The 16,732-nt window shown below is 47.2% G+C and overlaps 1 protein-coding gene across 1 annotated transcript in view; it reads right to left on the bottom strand.

Moving 5' to 3' along the window:
• Positions 1 to 5,756: 5,756 nt before the first annotated feature.
• PFN1 (profilin 1) overlaps positions 5,757 to 16,732 on the bottom strand; it is a 34,810-nt gene continuing 23,834 nt past the window's right edge. Inside the window, exons 2-3 of the mRNA XM_068272026.1 lie at positions 6,638 to 6,827; positions 5,757 to 6,048 (exon numbers count right to left, since the gene is read on the bottom strand). Of these exons, the coding sequence (XP_068128127.1) occupies positions 5,951 to 6,048; positions 6,638 to 6,827 (288 nt within the window). The 3' untranslated portion in view covers positions 5,757 to 5,950. The remainder of the gene's footprint in view (positions 6,049 to 6,637; positions 6,828 to 16,732) is intronic.

The following is a 16,732-nucleotide window of genomic DNA, read 5'->3' as shown; positions in this document are numbered from 1 at the left end:
TTGTACAATCTGATGTGTGCCACACACTAGGAACAGATTTCCAATAGATTTCAGAATGAAATCTATTGGAAATAGATCTAAATGCATTATTGGACCATTAGATCCAATGCAACTCTATGGGCCATGGATCTGCTGTCAGCAGTACAACTTAGATTTTCCATACTGTCAGATCAAATCAATCGAAATCAACCAGGGAATTTGATAGACTCAATTTCTGATCGATTCTATAGAATTGATCGATGGCTGAAATTGCCAAGTGTATGGGCCCAATCAGATTCAATGGAAGAGTCTGAGAAGCCACTTTAACACCTGGCGTTCTATTGAATGTGCCAGGGTGGCTGCACAGCACTTTTTTTTTTCTTAAATCATGCAGCTAGCCTAGTGCTAGCTACATGATAGCCGCTAAGCAGCAGCATCCCCCCACCCCTTCCGATCGCCTCCGGCGATCAGAGCAAACAGGAAATCCCATTCAGAATGGGATTTCCTGTTTGGCTTCCCCTGTTGCCATGGCGACAATTGTGATGACATCGACATCCTGACATCAGAGGGAGTCTCGATCCACCCCTCAGCGCTGCCTGGCACTGATTGGCCAGGCCACGCACGGGGTCTCGGGGGGGGGGGGCCTGTTAAGCGGCGGGTAGCAGCGCATTGGCGTTGAACGTCCCCAACACGCAGAGCTGCGAGTTTTAAAAACAGTTATGAAAATCGGCCCACAAGGGCCAGAGCAATCCAGCACGGCGGTCATGGACAAGCTGAGCTCATCATTACCGCTAAGCTGGTTAAGATCTCTCCAGAGATTTCAGTTGGATTCAAGTTTAAGCTCTGGCTGGCCCACTTAAGCACATTTACAGTTGTCCTGAAGCTACTTCAGTATCTTGGCTATATGCCTAGAGTCCTTGTCCTGCTGAAACATGACCCATCACCGCAGTCAGTTCTAGAACGCTCTGGAGTAGGTTTCCATCCAGGATGTCTAAAATGCTGTAGTCCTCTTTCCCTTTATCCTGACTAGTCTGGTTCCTACTGCTGACTTACATCCCCACAGCATGATGCCACCACCATGTTTCACTGTAGGGATGGTGTTGGCCTGGTGATGAGCAGTGACTGATTTCCTCCAAACATGATTCCTTCCAAACAGGATTCCGATCATTCACACCAGAGTTCAATCTTAACCACGAGAACCACATTTCTGTTAAGAACCAGAGTCCATTTTCACAAACTAAGCAAGCTGCCATGTACCTTTTACTAAGGCGGTGCTTCGGTTTGGCCACTGCAGAAATCCCTTTATGGTAGAGTTGTCCTATACAGGAGCTCTGAGTGACCATCGGGATCTTGGTCACCTCCCTAAGGCCCTTTACCCAAGTTTAGATGGCTGTCCAGCTCTAGGAAGAGTCCTGGTGGTTATGAACGTCTTCCACACAGATAAGCAGTTACTGTGCTCATTCATTGGGACGTTCAAAGCCGCAGAAAGGTTATATAGCTTGGAAAAAAGCCAGGTCCATAAATATTGGGACAACAATTCTAACATTTGGGCTCTATACACAACCACAATGTATTTGAAATGAAACAAGTGCTCTAAAAAAAAAGTACCCGAGGTAGACAGTTTGGATTTCTGCAGAGGACATGCCTGTGTCCAATAACATACCCCAGATGTCCTCCTGCTGCTGTCAGTACCCCCTGGGCTCTGCTATCCCCTTGAAAGCTAGCAACAATCTGATTGTCACTAGCCTCCTTTTGCCTTGCCAATCGCTTCACTCCCCCAATCAACTAAGCCATAACCTAGCAAGTACTTCTGGGTTGCAGCCATCTTGGATTCTTCTGCTGGTGACCATGTAGAGTGGTGCAGATGGATCCAGGAAGCCGTGTGGAGCAGGTCCTCATTTATGCTACGTCAAGTTCTCTTTAACTGCAGACTCAATTTGAGGCTTTTTAAAGAACCTGTAATGAGAAAGTTCCCCAGGTGGGTACTTGCCTCAGGATCATATCAAGGCTTCCCCTGCCCTGTGTCCCACATCAGCGGTGAAAAATCTCCCAAACGGCAAGGATGTAAAAATTAACCTTCCCGGCACCAGTGCAGTCACAGTATCGGCTCTCTGCTTGGAGATAGGTGGAAATAGATCGCCGTTGGTCCACTCTACTGCGCAGGCGCAAGTCTCTTGTGCCTGTGTAGTAGAGCGCACCCAACAGATCAACCATTTCCACCTATCTCCGTGCTGATAGCTACAACATCGCCCCTGCTGGAGCCAGGAAGGGTAAATTAGCCTTGCTGAGACCAGATTGCAGGACACTTTGGGGAGCCAGTGCTGGACTGGGGGGGGGGGGGGGGGGGGGGAGACTCATTTGGACCCTGAGGCTTCCCCCTACTGGAGGTGACTACCCCCCCCCCCCATGGGACTTTGTTACAGGTTCTTTTTAAATCAGATGAAGTGTAAGAATTAAGTTTGCATGTGCCTCCCAGTTAGGGCCGGTTCACACGGACGCTTGGCGGCGTCTACCGTCAAGCATTCGGGACCCATCGGCTAAACTCTCCCATTCAAGTGAATAGGAGCGTTTAGCATTGCACGGTTACCGTCGATTGCATAAACGCGGTGTTCTGATCCCGATTTAACGCATCGTTTCGGCCGTCCCTAGAAGCCGCATGCAACGTCCAGGGACGGCTAGCCGGCGCAGCTATATGTCCCCCTGCGGGGACGAGAAACGCCGATCGCGACGATCTCTGTACCGCTGCCACCGAACGTCGCAGGACGACGCGACTTCCTGGCCACCCCAACGCCGCCTGCCGTCCGTGTGAACCGGCCCTTAAGTGACCAAAAGTAATGACAGAATCCTACTCATAATACTTTGTTGCAAATCCTCTGCATAGACAGACACTGGTTTCCATCCCTGGTGATGCTGCCAGGCCTCTACTGCAACTCTCCAGTTCCTGCAGCATTTTCCCTTCAGCAAGTGAAATGCTTGCTTGGATTCAGGTCAGGTGATCGGCCTTTGTATAACACTCCACCTAAACCCCCCCCCCCCCCCCCCCCACCCCAAAAAAGTTGGTTTTGCAGTATGCTTTGAGTCATTGACTATCTGCACCAGCCAACAAGCATTCGGATGAAGTTTTGGGCAATATCTTCTCACATTCAGACAAATGCTTCAGAACTCATTGGACGACACTTCACATTACAGATGGACCCAAAGCATACTGCAAAAGCATCCAAAGAGGTTTTGAAGGGAAAGTGGAATGTTATGCAATGGTGATTTCTATGTTCCAGACTTCAGGCTTGAATTGACTGCAGAGGATTTGGAACCAAGTATTAAAATTGGAAATCTAATTGTCCCATTATCTGGTCCCCAAAATGGGAGGCACATATTCACAATTCCTACACCAATCACCCAGTTAGGATGTAAATACCCTTTAATTAAAAGCTGACAGTCTGCAGTTAACACATTGTTTCAATCTGTTGTGTATGGAGCCAAAAAAGTTAGAATTGTGACGATGTCCCAATATTTATGGACCTGACTACACCCATCAGGTTTAGCCAGAAGAGGCATCAGGATTTTTACTCCCCTCTTGGGTGGGAAGGCCTTTCCCATGTGCCTCATTGGGGAGATTTTCCTCCTGTCTGCACTCAGCATTGTTTTCCATTTCCCCATTCTTGATGTCCACAAAGCTCGTTGAATCTCCCTCAGGTGACTCATGGGAGGACATCTTTCCTGTATGCGTGTGAGTTCCCCAGCTACTCTCCATGGGACTCTGGGGCAGGAGGTGGCAAAGAAATCCTCTGAAGAGACCCTGGAGGTGCTCTTCCAGATGGTGCAACTGCTTGCTAGAATTGAAGTTACACCTTGACTTACGGCTCCTTAAAGTGACCCCCTGGACTAAAAATCTACTCAGCAGCACTGAAGAGGCTTGGCATTTAAAAAACTTTCACAGCATCAGAACTGGTTTCTTACCAAAGCATAATTTTAGCTAAGCTCCACCCATCAAAGATAACTGCCTGGGCTTTTTTCCCTGATGCTGTGCAAAGCATGATGGGATTTCCTATGTTACTCATGTTGCCTAGCAACTGGGAGGGTTGATCAGCACAGGACAGTTGGAACTGTCTCATGCTTCCCATCACCTCCTTTCAGCCAAAAAGATGGCTTCCCCCAGGAAAAACAAACATTTGCCTGTTCTTTTAAAACATGGTGGGTAGAGATTAGTATGTTTAGGCTGAAGTTCCTCTTTAAGCCAATCCTGTCTGGAGCTCTGCAGACAATTCCTGCAACTTCATGCTCCAACACAAACTGGCAACTGTAGGACCTTAGTTGATAGGTGTGCCTTTCCAAATCATGTCCTGACTTTACCAGGGATGGAGAGTCGGAGAAATTTTGGGTACCTGGAGTTGGGGAGTCTGGTTTCATTAACAGTCAGATTTTGGTACAGACTTCACAGGCCTGGAATTCACCACAGGGGACTCCATCCTTGAAAGGTTTCTGCAGTTGAATTGATCGGGGGGGGGGGGGGGGACTGCCATGAAGCTCAAAATGAGCTCAGATTCATCCTAAGGCTGTGGATACTTATGGTATATATGCTCTCATTTTAATAAATCTTGCAAAGATAAAACTTCCATGCTGTCATGAGGTGTGCAGAATTCTGAGGAATTTAATCCATTTTGGAATACGGCTGTAATAAAATGTGGGGAAACAGTGCTGTACTTTGGCTTGACAATTTGCTATAGTAAGTTAAGGCCCAGTCCTTGAAGTTTACTATAAAGGAACCCCGATGTGTGTTATAAACACTTAGCATAGTAGAAGGCTTTGCCTCCCTTAGGGCTCTTTCACATTAGGGCAGATTTTCTGCGTTTCAACGCAAAGGATAAAGTTTGCGTTACCCAAGGTGAAATGAAAGCCCATAGACTTTCATTTTAGCTTTCACATATAACGCAGCCTTTTTGTGCGTTGCGTTCCACTGCACCCAGGCGCAGTTTTTTGGCCAACGCTAGCTTTATGCGTTACAATGTTAGTCAATGTAAAACGCACACTATGCACGTTTTTAATCCGTTAACGCAGGCAATCAGTCCCAGAATGCAACAGAGGAACAATGTAGAAAGTTGACAACTAAAAGAAAAAAAAATTACCTGCGTTTTTCTATGTGCTGTAACGCATTGAAAACGGATTAAAAACGCACTCACTGCAGTGCAACGCATATCAAAACGCATTAAAAGGCAAACAAAACGCATGCTTTGAGCGTTCTCCAACGCAAGCTCTGATGTGAAAGAGCCCTTACAGAAGTGAGATTTCTTTGCTCCTGCATGTCCCACCCATATAAGCGATACTGTCCAGGGGTCTCAAACTCAATCTACCTGGGGGCCGCAGGAGGCAAAGTCAGGATGAGGCTGGGCCGCATAATTTCACAATCGCGGTGCATTGCCGCCTCTGCCCACCCCTCTTCATTCAGAGAGGGGTGGCGATCCGTGCTGCGATTGACGTCAGGAGGGGCAGAGCTGAAAGCTCTGCTCCTTCCAGGAAATGCCGGTGGATTGCCCCCCGGGCGATTTGGGGGCTCTGCAGCCCTTGTTTAGCGGCGGGGATGCGGCGGATTACTTGGGAGCACTGAAGCGAACTATAAGGAAGCTTTGGCCGGCAAGGGCCACAAAATATTGTATCGAGGGCCGCAAATGGCCCGCGAGTTGAGACCCCTGCTGTAGACTGACCAGAACAGTTGCAAGCATATAAATAGGTAACCCTATGATGAATAAACCCTGAAAAAAAAAAAAGTTTAAGCCACAAGGTATAGCATACTTTTTTTTATTGTTAAATCAGATATAAATCTTTCCTGAAAAAATTCTGTTCATTCTGATGACTTGGGCAGCAAACAAAAAAACTGTAAATGATAAAAAAATTGAGGGAGAGGGAAGGGAACAGGGAAACAAAATCAGTGGGTTGGTCCAATGTTGGCAGCTAACAGGCGACTCAGACAGCAGCATCAATACCCAGCATTCCTCAGGTAGTTTGCGGTATCATAACATTTCTTGGACAGCTGTGAGCCATGAATCCCTTCAGCTCCTTTCAGAATGATTATGCCTGTGGAGAGAGCAACAGTTAGTCAGAGAATCATGCCTGCGGAGGGAGAGAAGGGAACAGATCTAGCCAGAAAGGAAGGAAAGGGTAGAGCCGGCCCGGCTGCTGGATACAGTGTAGGGATTGCACAGAGCCGGCTCGGCTGCTGGATACAGTGTAAGGATTGCACAGAGCTGGCCTGGCTGCTGGATACAGTGTAGGGATTGCACAGAGCCGGCCTGGCTGCTGGATACAGTGTAAGGATTGCACAGAGCCGGCCCGGCTGCTGGATACAGTGTAAGGATTGCACAGAGCTGGCCTGGCTGCTGGATACAGTGTAAGGATTGCACAGAGCCGGCCCGGCTGCTGGATACAGTGTAAGGATTGCACAGAGCTGGCCCAGCTGCTGGATACAGTGTAAGGATTGCACAGAGCCGGCTCGGCTGCTGGATACAGTGTAGGGATTGCACAGAGCTGGCCTGGCTGCTGGATACAGTGTAGGGATTGCACAGAGCCGGCCTGGCTGCTGGATACAGTGTAAGGATTGCACAGAGCTGGCCTGGCTGCTGGATACAGTGTAGGGATTGCACAGAGTTTAGAGACATGAACTTACATTTATTGGTTTTGCAGATATGTATGTTGTATGTGGGCCCATCTGCACACTTTGTCCTGGCATCCACTGAATTTAATGTTGAGTCGCACCAGTTATCTCTTAGCACGCCGCACCTCTCTCCACCGACCACAAAGCCAGAGGTGAACAGATGACCCCGCTCCTTGGCCACCAACAGGCCTAATTCTTGTGGCTGCAAGAAGAGAGAGGAGGAGATCAGACTTATGGATTACAGCAAATCAACTGCAGCAAGACCGATAGCACTTGTGGAACAGCCAAAGTCCCATCAGAGCCTTATTACAGCATGTACCCCTTTATGGAGATGCAGGGTCTGCAGAGCACCCCTTGATGCAATAGATCTACAAACATTAACACATTCCTTCATGCTTTTATTAACCATTTTAAATGCCACTTGTTCAGGCTTATTTTAGTACATTTAGTCTAAAAACAAATTGTAATAGGTTCGCCTATCCCCTAAACAGCATAGGAAACAGGTGGACAGCACAATATAGTGTAGTATGTACTGGCAATTGGATTTGATAAAGTATAGAATTACTCAAACTGGTAAACCCTGTAAGGGCCTTCCCACTACCCTGCGATTTGATTCTAATTGCAAATTGCAAGGTACATTAAACTAATGGAAACTACAGCAGCAATTTCCATTAGTGTGATCTGATTTTGGTCCAAGCGCAATAGTCGTCCTGCTGCATTTTGGGTGCGATTGAGCTGCACTATAATGAGTATAGTAGCTCAATTGCATGTTGGAAGTTTAAATGCGATTGTAACAGCAATCACATTTCATAGTGGAAAAGAGCCCTAAGGGCAGGTTGGGAGATTAGACCAGGCCCCACTCAGGATTAAAGAAGTTGCTCTGGATTGGAAGAAAAAGGGGGTTCACCTCCCCCCCCCCCAAGGGTGTAGCAAGGTAATGTACAAGTGGGGGGACAACTAAAATTCAAACAAGATGCTGTTGATAAAATATTTACATACTCCTTAAGTGCAGTGCAATGCATTTTGCAGGTACATCCTGCTTCATCAGGCAATAGACAGCACATAACCATTGCAGGTCCAGTTCAAAGCCAAGCACCTCTGCACATTGTTGTACAGCATCTTGTGTACTTTGAGGCGGCAAGTCCACCACGGCCTCATTTTTAGCGATTTATCCTTTGTATGTTAAACACACTATAACTATCCACGGGGTACATGGGCCACCTGCTGAGAACCTTTCAGAGGTGAACACATTCTCACCTCAGATACCTATAGGCTCTTCAGACCACCTCATCTCCCCATTTCTGCACAATGGGTCTGGTGCGGTTCAGAAGGATCTACTAACCTTCCCTTCCTCCGATACAGGGGGACTATACCTCAGATCATGTGTTTGTCTACACTAGTTATGGGGTGACAGTCCTGATGGCCACACTTGTGAGATGGGCCTCCAGGCTGTGAGGGACACAGAGGGTGGAACATTAACCACTTTGTCCTTGACGTATAAAACGACGACATGCGCGCTCCCGCAGCCGATCGCACGCGTGCGTACTCCCGGTCATGGATTCGTTAGCCCAGGAATCAATCGGGCTATTGTGCCTGATCACCGATTCCTCCCCCCTGCTGAAAAAGCGACAGCTTCTCTCGGAAGCTATGCTTTTTCTGACACTATGTCCCTCTAAGCGTACATTGTACACTCAGAGTGACATGTAAACACTCAAGATTGCCATCGTGGCCAAAAAGTAAAACTACATCTAAAAGTAAAAACCATTACAATACACAAATATTTCCCCAAACACTATCCCACCCTCCCAAAAACACCCACATAAAGTGTTACCTAAGGGTCTAAACTTTAAATATGTAAAGATGAAATATTTCTCTATATTTTTTATAAGCTTGTAAATAGTGATGGACGCAAAATGGAAAAAATGCTCTTTTATTTCCAAATAAAATATTGTCGCGATACATTGTGATAGGGACATAATTTAAACGGTGAAATAACCGGGACATATGTTCAAATACAATGCGTGAGTTTTAATTATGGTGGCATGTATTTTAAAACTATAATGGCTGAAAACTGACAAATTAATTTCTTTATTTTCTTATTCTTACCGTTAAAATGCATTTCCAGTAAGGTAGCTCTTAGCAAAATGTACCTACCAAAGAAAGCCTAATTGGTGGTGGAAAAAACAACGATATAGATCAGTTCATTTTGATAACTAGTGATAAAGTTATAGGCTAATGAATGGGAGGTGAACATTGCTCAGATGCATAAAGTGAAAACGACTGAGAGCTGACGTGGTTAAGGGGCCCCATGACTTGTAGTTATACCCTTGAATTCATGTTCTCTATTGGGGTGAGAGGCCTCAGTAGCATGCAAGGGGAGTGTGACTGGGCCAGCTGGTGAAGACCCCTTCCTGCTGACAAGCCCACCAAACTCATCCCATGAGGGAGCGAAAACAGCGAAGATTGTCAAGGAAATGCAACCTTCCCATGAATTCTGCAGGAGGAACATTAAGGGCCCATTTCCACTATTGCGAATTTGCATGCGGTTTTTGCATGCAAATTCGCACAGCAATACAAGTGAATGGGACTGTTTCCACTTGCCAGGATTCCTTTGCGTTTCTGTCCAGAAAAAAAATTTACATGGCAGAGCCATCAGAATTCGCATACCGCTATGTGAATCGCATACAATGTATTTAACAGGAAATTTGCATGCGGTTTGGGTATGTGAATTCGCATAGAAACAATGGAAAATCACACCAGCACTGCCATGGTTAAATTTGCACACATTGTCATCCATGTGAATTCACATGAAAATTCACATAGACCCGCATGTGAAATTCGCATCCGAATTTTTCCCGCGACGATTCCCACCGCACAAGTGGAAATGCAGCCCAACTTCCGCAATTCATTGATTCAGGCTTTACAATGACTGCCAGGCCTTGTTCACATTGCGTTCAGCTTGTGTGTCCGTGCACAGTGGGCGTTTCTTTTAAATGTTTTCTGGCGATTGCGTTTGTGGGTGTTTTTTGTAAGTGCCTTTGCAGAGAGCTTCCGTCTTGATACGGAAAAAATCTGGGAATACATACAGCGCATTTTTTTTTAAACACGCTCATGCAATCGCTTGCCAAAGCGAGAGAGTTTTTCCCATACCTTCCATTGAGGGAAAGTGCCTCAAAAATGGCCCAAGCACAGCTTTTCAAAGCGGATTGCAAAGGAACCGCTCCGATATGAAATCAGAATCATTGCACAAGCCCCTTCAGGGTTATTTTGAAAACCGCCTGCGCTTAAAATTTACAAAAACATCTATAATGTGAACAAGGTCTTAGAGTTAAGGAATTCTTTAAGTGAATCTGAGGTGAATTGAGAATGCCATATCCAATTACTTTTAAGCAATACCAGTTGCCTGGCTGTCCTGATGATCCTCTGCCTCTAATACTTTAGCCATAGCCCCTGAACAAGCATGCAACAGAACAGGTGTTTGACACTCAGATTTGACCAGATTAGTTGCATGCTGGTTTCTGGTGTGATTCAGACACTACTGCAGCCAGATGAGCAGGGTTGCCAGGCAATTGGTAGGGTTTCAAAAAAGAAAGAAAATATGGCAGCTCACCTTAGGTTCACTTCCATCAGGCCCACAGCCCAGTAGACTACATACACGCTGATAGGGCTGTTAGAAGCTCCAACCCTGTAGAGCATTTTAGTGTGCACAGAGACAAGTTCCCTTTAAGTGCAGGAAGTGTTGAGTGTAGCTCCTTACATGGTCAGGCTTCAGTGCCTTGCTGCACGCTGGCTTCCTGAACAGATTCTGCAGAAAAGCAGATACTGCCAGTGATCAGCTCCTCAGCACAGCCTGTGCTGGGGGGGTTAATGCTGCCATACCCGAGGAAGCAATCAGCTCCTCAGCTCAGCCTGTACAGGGTTAATGCAGCCACTAGGAGATTTGCCTGTCCTGTCAGGTCTCAGGAATGTGGAGCATGCAGGACAGCCCCCATAGGGCTTCCTGTAAGATGTTTTCTGCAAGATAAGGCAGGAGCCCTTCTGCACAAGAAATGCAGCTGGATGGGGAGGAGCAGCAGCATCAGGAGACCAGATCAGAAGTCGCCCCTGAGGGCAAAGCAAGAGTCGCCACTGCATCATGTGACCTCAGCTGGATGGCAACCTGGCCAACTATGTCCAGCTCACACTTTGCCTAGGCAACTGTTCTATTAATGGCATGGCCAGCTTTATAGAGCTTTACAGCTATGATGCAGATAAATGTCATGTGTATAAAAAGGTGACTTCATAGGTCACAGCATGATACTTACATCCCAATCTGAATCAGTCATGTTTGGGTCATTTGTAATCATTACCCTGGGAAAGCTCAGGGGGTCTAAAGCAGTTGTAAAAAGCTCCCCCCACGACTACTAGAGGTTAGTACAATGGTTAATTTGCATATATTCAGCAGTGTTGCACTGGGAGACATCAAGCTCACTCCAACCTGAATTATCACAAATTCTCTCTGTTTTAGGAAAGCAAACTTGTTTTTCTTGACTACTAGTCAGAATGGCTATAGCAGGAGATAAGCAAGCAGTCCTTCACACTCAGTATCTCCCAATCTGCTGCATTGTGACCTGGAGTACTCCGCTTCTAGATTCTTGCTGTGCCCAGCTGCAGCTTGTTAAGACATCAGGACCTCTATTCCTGATCCTTAACACCATGTTTAGACCCCAGCATCATAGTATGTACTGCCAAAAGGACCATCAGTCCCTAGTGATAAATGTCCAGAACAAAATGCCCTGCATCAACTAGCTTGGTGAGAATGGACACTGTCCTCAGGAGTTCAGTGGCTCGGCATCTGGGATGCTCACAAACTTTCCTTCCACTTATAACTGAAACAGATTAGTTAAGAATGGACTGTTGAACGGATGCTATTGCTTTGTATAGGATCTGTTCAGGTTTTCCCACCAGTGGGAACCCAACCTTCATGGTCTCCACCAACTAGAAATGCTCAGAGAGTGAAATATTCCTGAACTACAAAGCTTAATCCTTATTCCTATTGACCAGGCTAGAGTTCACTAAGCCACTGACCACATGACTAGAGATTGTACCAGCTGACCAATTGGAGTAGCTTACCAAGGAAGGCTCAATTCATATATTCTATGTATATGTCACTTCTGGATTTACACTATTGTCAACTGATCATGAGGTCAACACAAAGCGATTAAGCTGTACAAGACCTGGACCATGGAGTGCTGACTGCATAAGCCTATTGGGTGCGGTCAGCAACCATGGCAAGGTGAGGATAAGCCAGTGGCTTCCTCCCCAGACATTGTCACATTGGGAGTAGATGCAAGTCATCTTAGAAAGTGCACATGTCACCACCACATGCCCCCTGCTTCTCCCAGCATCATCCCCTGACGCCAAACCCCCCCCCCCCCCCCCCCCCCCCCCCCCCCCCCCCAGAAGACTCTCCCATCATTCCTATTCTCCCCAGTGGAAAGCCACACACCAGAGATGCTCCAGGCATCCCCTGCTCCATTCAGCTCCTACACAATAAGCCATGTTTGTGCCAAACATGTGAGTTCTTTTATGGTTGGCATAATAATGTTTACTACAAAAGCAAAAGCTCAGGTCTTTCAGAAATGGAAAAGGCATTAGCTGCAGATGAGGGCAGATTTACAAAGGCCCAGTTATTCTAGTCTAGTAGAATAGGCCAGTTCTGTACACAGGTTATATGCTCACCTCAATCTGACCTGTACTTTGCTAGATTCTTGTGATACTGCAGGCGCAGGCAATCTCACGCAGTAGCACTCCAGCTCCCAAAGAGACATGCACCCTGAATGTATTTAGAGTTTAGCTTGTTTAATTCCACCTCATTTGTGTTTAATCACAAGATGTAATTTGATCCTCAGTGTCACATGAAAGCACAGGCTGTAAAGATGTCTGCTTCCATGAATCAGGAAGTAGAAACTGCAAGTTTTAGGATTTGTATCAGCTGTAACAAATTTGTTTAAAGATTATGCTGTAGTGCATCTTTTAGAGCAGAGATTAGTTCTGAGTTCAGGTCCTCTTAAAAGGAAACACAAGCTTCAGGTGTGCTTTCAGTGAAATCTGGGCACCAGCAAGCTGCCTGTGACCTACTTTGAAAATTGGTGATATAAATTCTAGAATAGCCAAAATTGCAAACTGAAAGGAATCCAGTGACAGTCACTTTAACCCCATGTGTCCTGGTTGAGTAGACAGGGCTGAGATGTGCAGTTACACCATAGAGCTGGCAGCACAAGACCTATTGCAGCCCTGCTCCATGAATTGCACAGAAGGCTTTCAGGTCCCAGCGGTGTGCGAGGCAGTTGCCTGCCACATACAGGCAGCCCTGTGCAGTCTTGCACTCACAGCATTTGTGCTTTTATGGGGATTTTTACAGAAGGCGGAACAAATTGGTTTCACAGAGTCACTTCCTGTCAGCGATCTACTTCTGCGTGCGTGCTGATAAAAGGCAGTTTCCTCCTCTGGTTTTTACCTACCAGAGCCTCGTATCCTTTTTAGGTAAAGCCTGAAGTTCAGGGACTTGCATAACCAGCAGGCTAGTTTGCGCACTACTGCAGTCATCCAGCAGCCAAGGGTGGTGCCAGTGATAACCGTACACGGGACGCTGCCCTGCGCACAGCAGCTGAGTCACAGCACAGACAGAGCTGTGCCAGTGATAGCTGTACACAGGACACTGCTACGCATAGCACAGCGGCTGAGTCACAGCACAGACAGGGCTTTCTGCTCAAAGAGCCATACGAGTGATAGCTGTACACAGGACACTGCCCTATGCACAGCACACAGGCAGACTGAAGGCTCTCAGAGAGCTGTGATAGCTGTACACAGCAGCTGACTCACAGCACACAGGCAGAGGGCTTTCTCCTCAGATAGAGAGCAGTGTGTCTGCTCCCGCCTCAGGGGAGGCTCTGCAGGGGAACCCAGCCATTTTGTGGCAGACAGGAAGCTGAAGACTGAGCAGCTATAGCTGTAACGTGTCACAATGTCTGACTCACAGCAGTCTTAAAGCTAAAGTGCTTTGTGTGCATTTATAAGAGTTTAATTATGCATCATAATATTTAGGTAAAAAGCATTTTCTGCAAGATAAAAAACCTGCTTCACCAGTTGACACTGATTGCTGCCTGCTTGTGCCCAGCCACTCCCCTGCGCTCCCACGTGTATGGAGTGACTGCTGGAGCCAAACAATGCAACTTAAAGGACAACTGAAGTGAGCGATAGAGGCTGACATATTTCCTTTTAAGCATTACCACTTGCCTGGCTATCCTGCTGTTCCACTGCCACCAACACTTAACCATAGACCCTGAACAAGCATGCAGCAGATCAGGCTTTGTCAAGATTAGCTGCATGCTTGTTTCAGGTGGGATTCAGACACTGCAGCCAAATAGAGCAGGGCTGCCAGGCAACTGGTATTTAAAAGTAAATATGGCAGCATCCATGTGCCACTCACTCCAGTTGTCCTTTAACCCCAGACTCTGCATCTCTAAGTAAACCCAAGATGGCATGTGGCCCAATTTATTCTACTAGTGGCTTCCTTCAGCCCCATGAGGTTCTTAAGAGTCCCTTGACCTCTCAGACATTCTAAACCAGGTCAGTCATGGTCTTCAGTGCATGCATGGCTATGCCACATGCAACCCTGTACTGCACATGTGCAGAATACTCCAGGAGCATGCACAGCTGAGGTGCACATGTGCAGGAGCATGGCTGGCTTGATTACTGGGACATTTTCTGCAAGAGGGGCAGTCAGGGAGGACATTGAGGGCCTCCAAGCACAAATTGGACCACACATACAATCTCAGGTACACTTTTAAAGCCTGGCACTTTACAAACACAAGCAGTGATCACTGATTGGCTCAGTGGTCATGAGATGCAGTGCTCTGCTGTCAGCACAACAGCGGGTTGCAGAATGTGTGCAGAGGGGAGTGGCATGTGCATGCCAATGCTGAAATCTACGCCCTGGCAGGGATACACTGATAAACAGGGTGTAGATGTCAAATAGCCTAGTCCAGAAGCAGCAAGTTGCTAATTTACAAGTGTAGTGTTTGCCAACTGTAAAATTTTCCTCACTCCTTTTAAAATGTCACAGGTGACAACCTCTGCTGGCAGGTGTATCACTAAGGAAAGTTTACAGTGGGAGGCCAGTTTCTGCACTGGGGAGGAGGAGAATTCCGCATAGCTAGGTTGTGACCTACCTGGAGGGTAGTGCTACATACCAATCTATATAGGAAGTGTTTAATACTGAAAGCAGGACACTAAGTGGGTAACCCACCTACTACAAGCTAGATAATATTCTCCTTACCCCTTTTACAGGAAGCAGATAGTGCCCCTCCCCCCACTTCAGAAGGCCTCTGTACAGCAATCACCCTTAGAGGATTGTATACTGCCCCCTGCAGGCAACATTGTGCTGATTATTATATCTACAAACACTGCAGGCCCATTTCACCTACCTCTGACTGAATAGGCAGCTTCACATTTGGTAAATGCTGCAGACAATAGCTTGCCATCTTAACTGCATTTTCTGCAGCGCACCTCTGAATCCCTTTAGCTGTGCATAGCTAGTAATGCAGCTATACAGGTTCAGATCTGGCACCCTAGTGGAAGCATCTGAAGGATTAGGACTAAGCTCTGTCATGTAGACATTGGTAAGCTTGTATTTTAGAAGAGAGGCAAGATGCATCATGCAGCTACATTGCAGTATTGGGAGAATCTTGTAATTCTAGTAACCGTACATATCTGCCCACTGGAAGGAAGCCTGGATCCATGCCAAGCTCAGACTGTTCCTCTAATTACTGCCTGAACACAACACATCTCATGTGCAGGAGGCAGGTCAGCCTGACCTCAACCATCAGCACATTGTTTCATGGGAGGAATACTGCAGGAGTCACTGTACAAATACATGTAAGCCATCAACATGACCACTTGACTCCAAGGGCCATGGAGCCTAGTGTAGACAGCCCTTAAAGAGAACCCGAGCTGGGTTTGAAGAATGATCTGAATAGAGGCTGGATCTGCTTATAGATCCCAGCATCTGTTGGTATTCCAAACCCCCCTAAGGTCCCCCTGCACTCTGAAATCAGACATAGATCACAGCCGAGCTGTGTGGCTAGGTTTCCATCTGTAGTGTCAGTCTCGGCTGCTCTCCACCCCCCTCTAAATCGAGGAGTTGAGGTAGGCGGGGACTGGGAGTTCTGCAAGAGGTGGGGAGAGCAGCAGACTGACACTACAGAGAAAGACAGCACAGCTGTGATTTATCAGGGATTGCAGAGTGCAGGGGGGTTGGAATACCAACAGATGCTGGGCTGTATAGGCAGATCCAGCCTCACTATGCAGATCACATGGTTCAAACCCAGCTCGGTTCTCTTTAAAGCGCAACTGTAGATTGAAAACAAACATTGTTACACTTACCTGGGGCTTCCCCAAGCCCCCAGCACCCGTCCTGTCCCGCTTCTCAATGAGCCTCCGTTCTCTGCTGCCAGCTACTTTCAGTCTCACTGCCAGGCCACATGTATCCTTTCTTCGCGTTCCGCTATTGCAGAGGGGAATGTGAAGCATATGCTTGGCAAGCTGCACTGGCCTCGACTTACAAGTCAAGGTATGGGATGGACTGGCGGCTCATCGAGGAGCGGTGTAGGACAGGACAGCTGCTGGGGAAGCCCCAAGTGAAACAGTGTTTATTTTCTATCTATAGTTCTGCTTTAACCACCCTGGCGTTCTGATTAAATCGCCAGGGTGGCTGCGGGAGGGTTTTTTTTAAATAAAAAAAAAACTATTTCATGCAGCCAACTAAAAGTTGGCTGCATGAAAGCCCACTAGAGGGCGCTCCGGAGGCGATCTTCCGATCGCCTCCGGCGCCCAGAATAAACAAGGAAGGCCGCAATGAGCGGCCTTCCTTGTTTTGCTTATATCGTCGCCATAGCGACGAGCGGAGTGACGTCATCGACGTCAGCCGACTTCCTGACGTCAGCCGCCTCCGATCCAGCCCTTAGCGCTGGCCGGAACTTTTTGTTCCGGCTACGCTGGGCTCAGGCGGCTGGGGGGACCCTCTTTCGCCGCTGCTCGCGGCGAATCACCGCAGAGCGGCGGCGA

Source organism: Hyperolius riggenbachi, chromosome 3, assembly GCF_040937935.1.
Source record: "Hyperolius riggenbachi isolate aHypRig1 chromosome 3, aHypRig1.pri, whole genome shotgun sequence".
Classification (NCBI taxonomy): domain Eukaryota; kingdom Metazoa; phylum Chordata; class Amphibia; order Anura; family Hyperoliidae; genus Hyperolius; species Hyperolius riggenbachi.
This window is presented reverse-complemented; position numbering and strand designations above follow the sequence as displayed.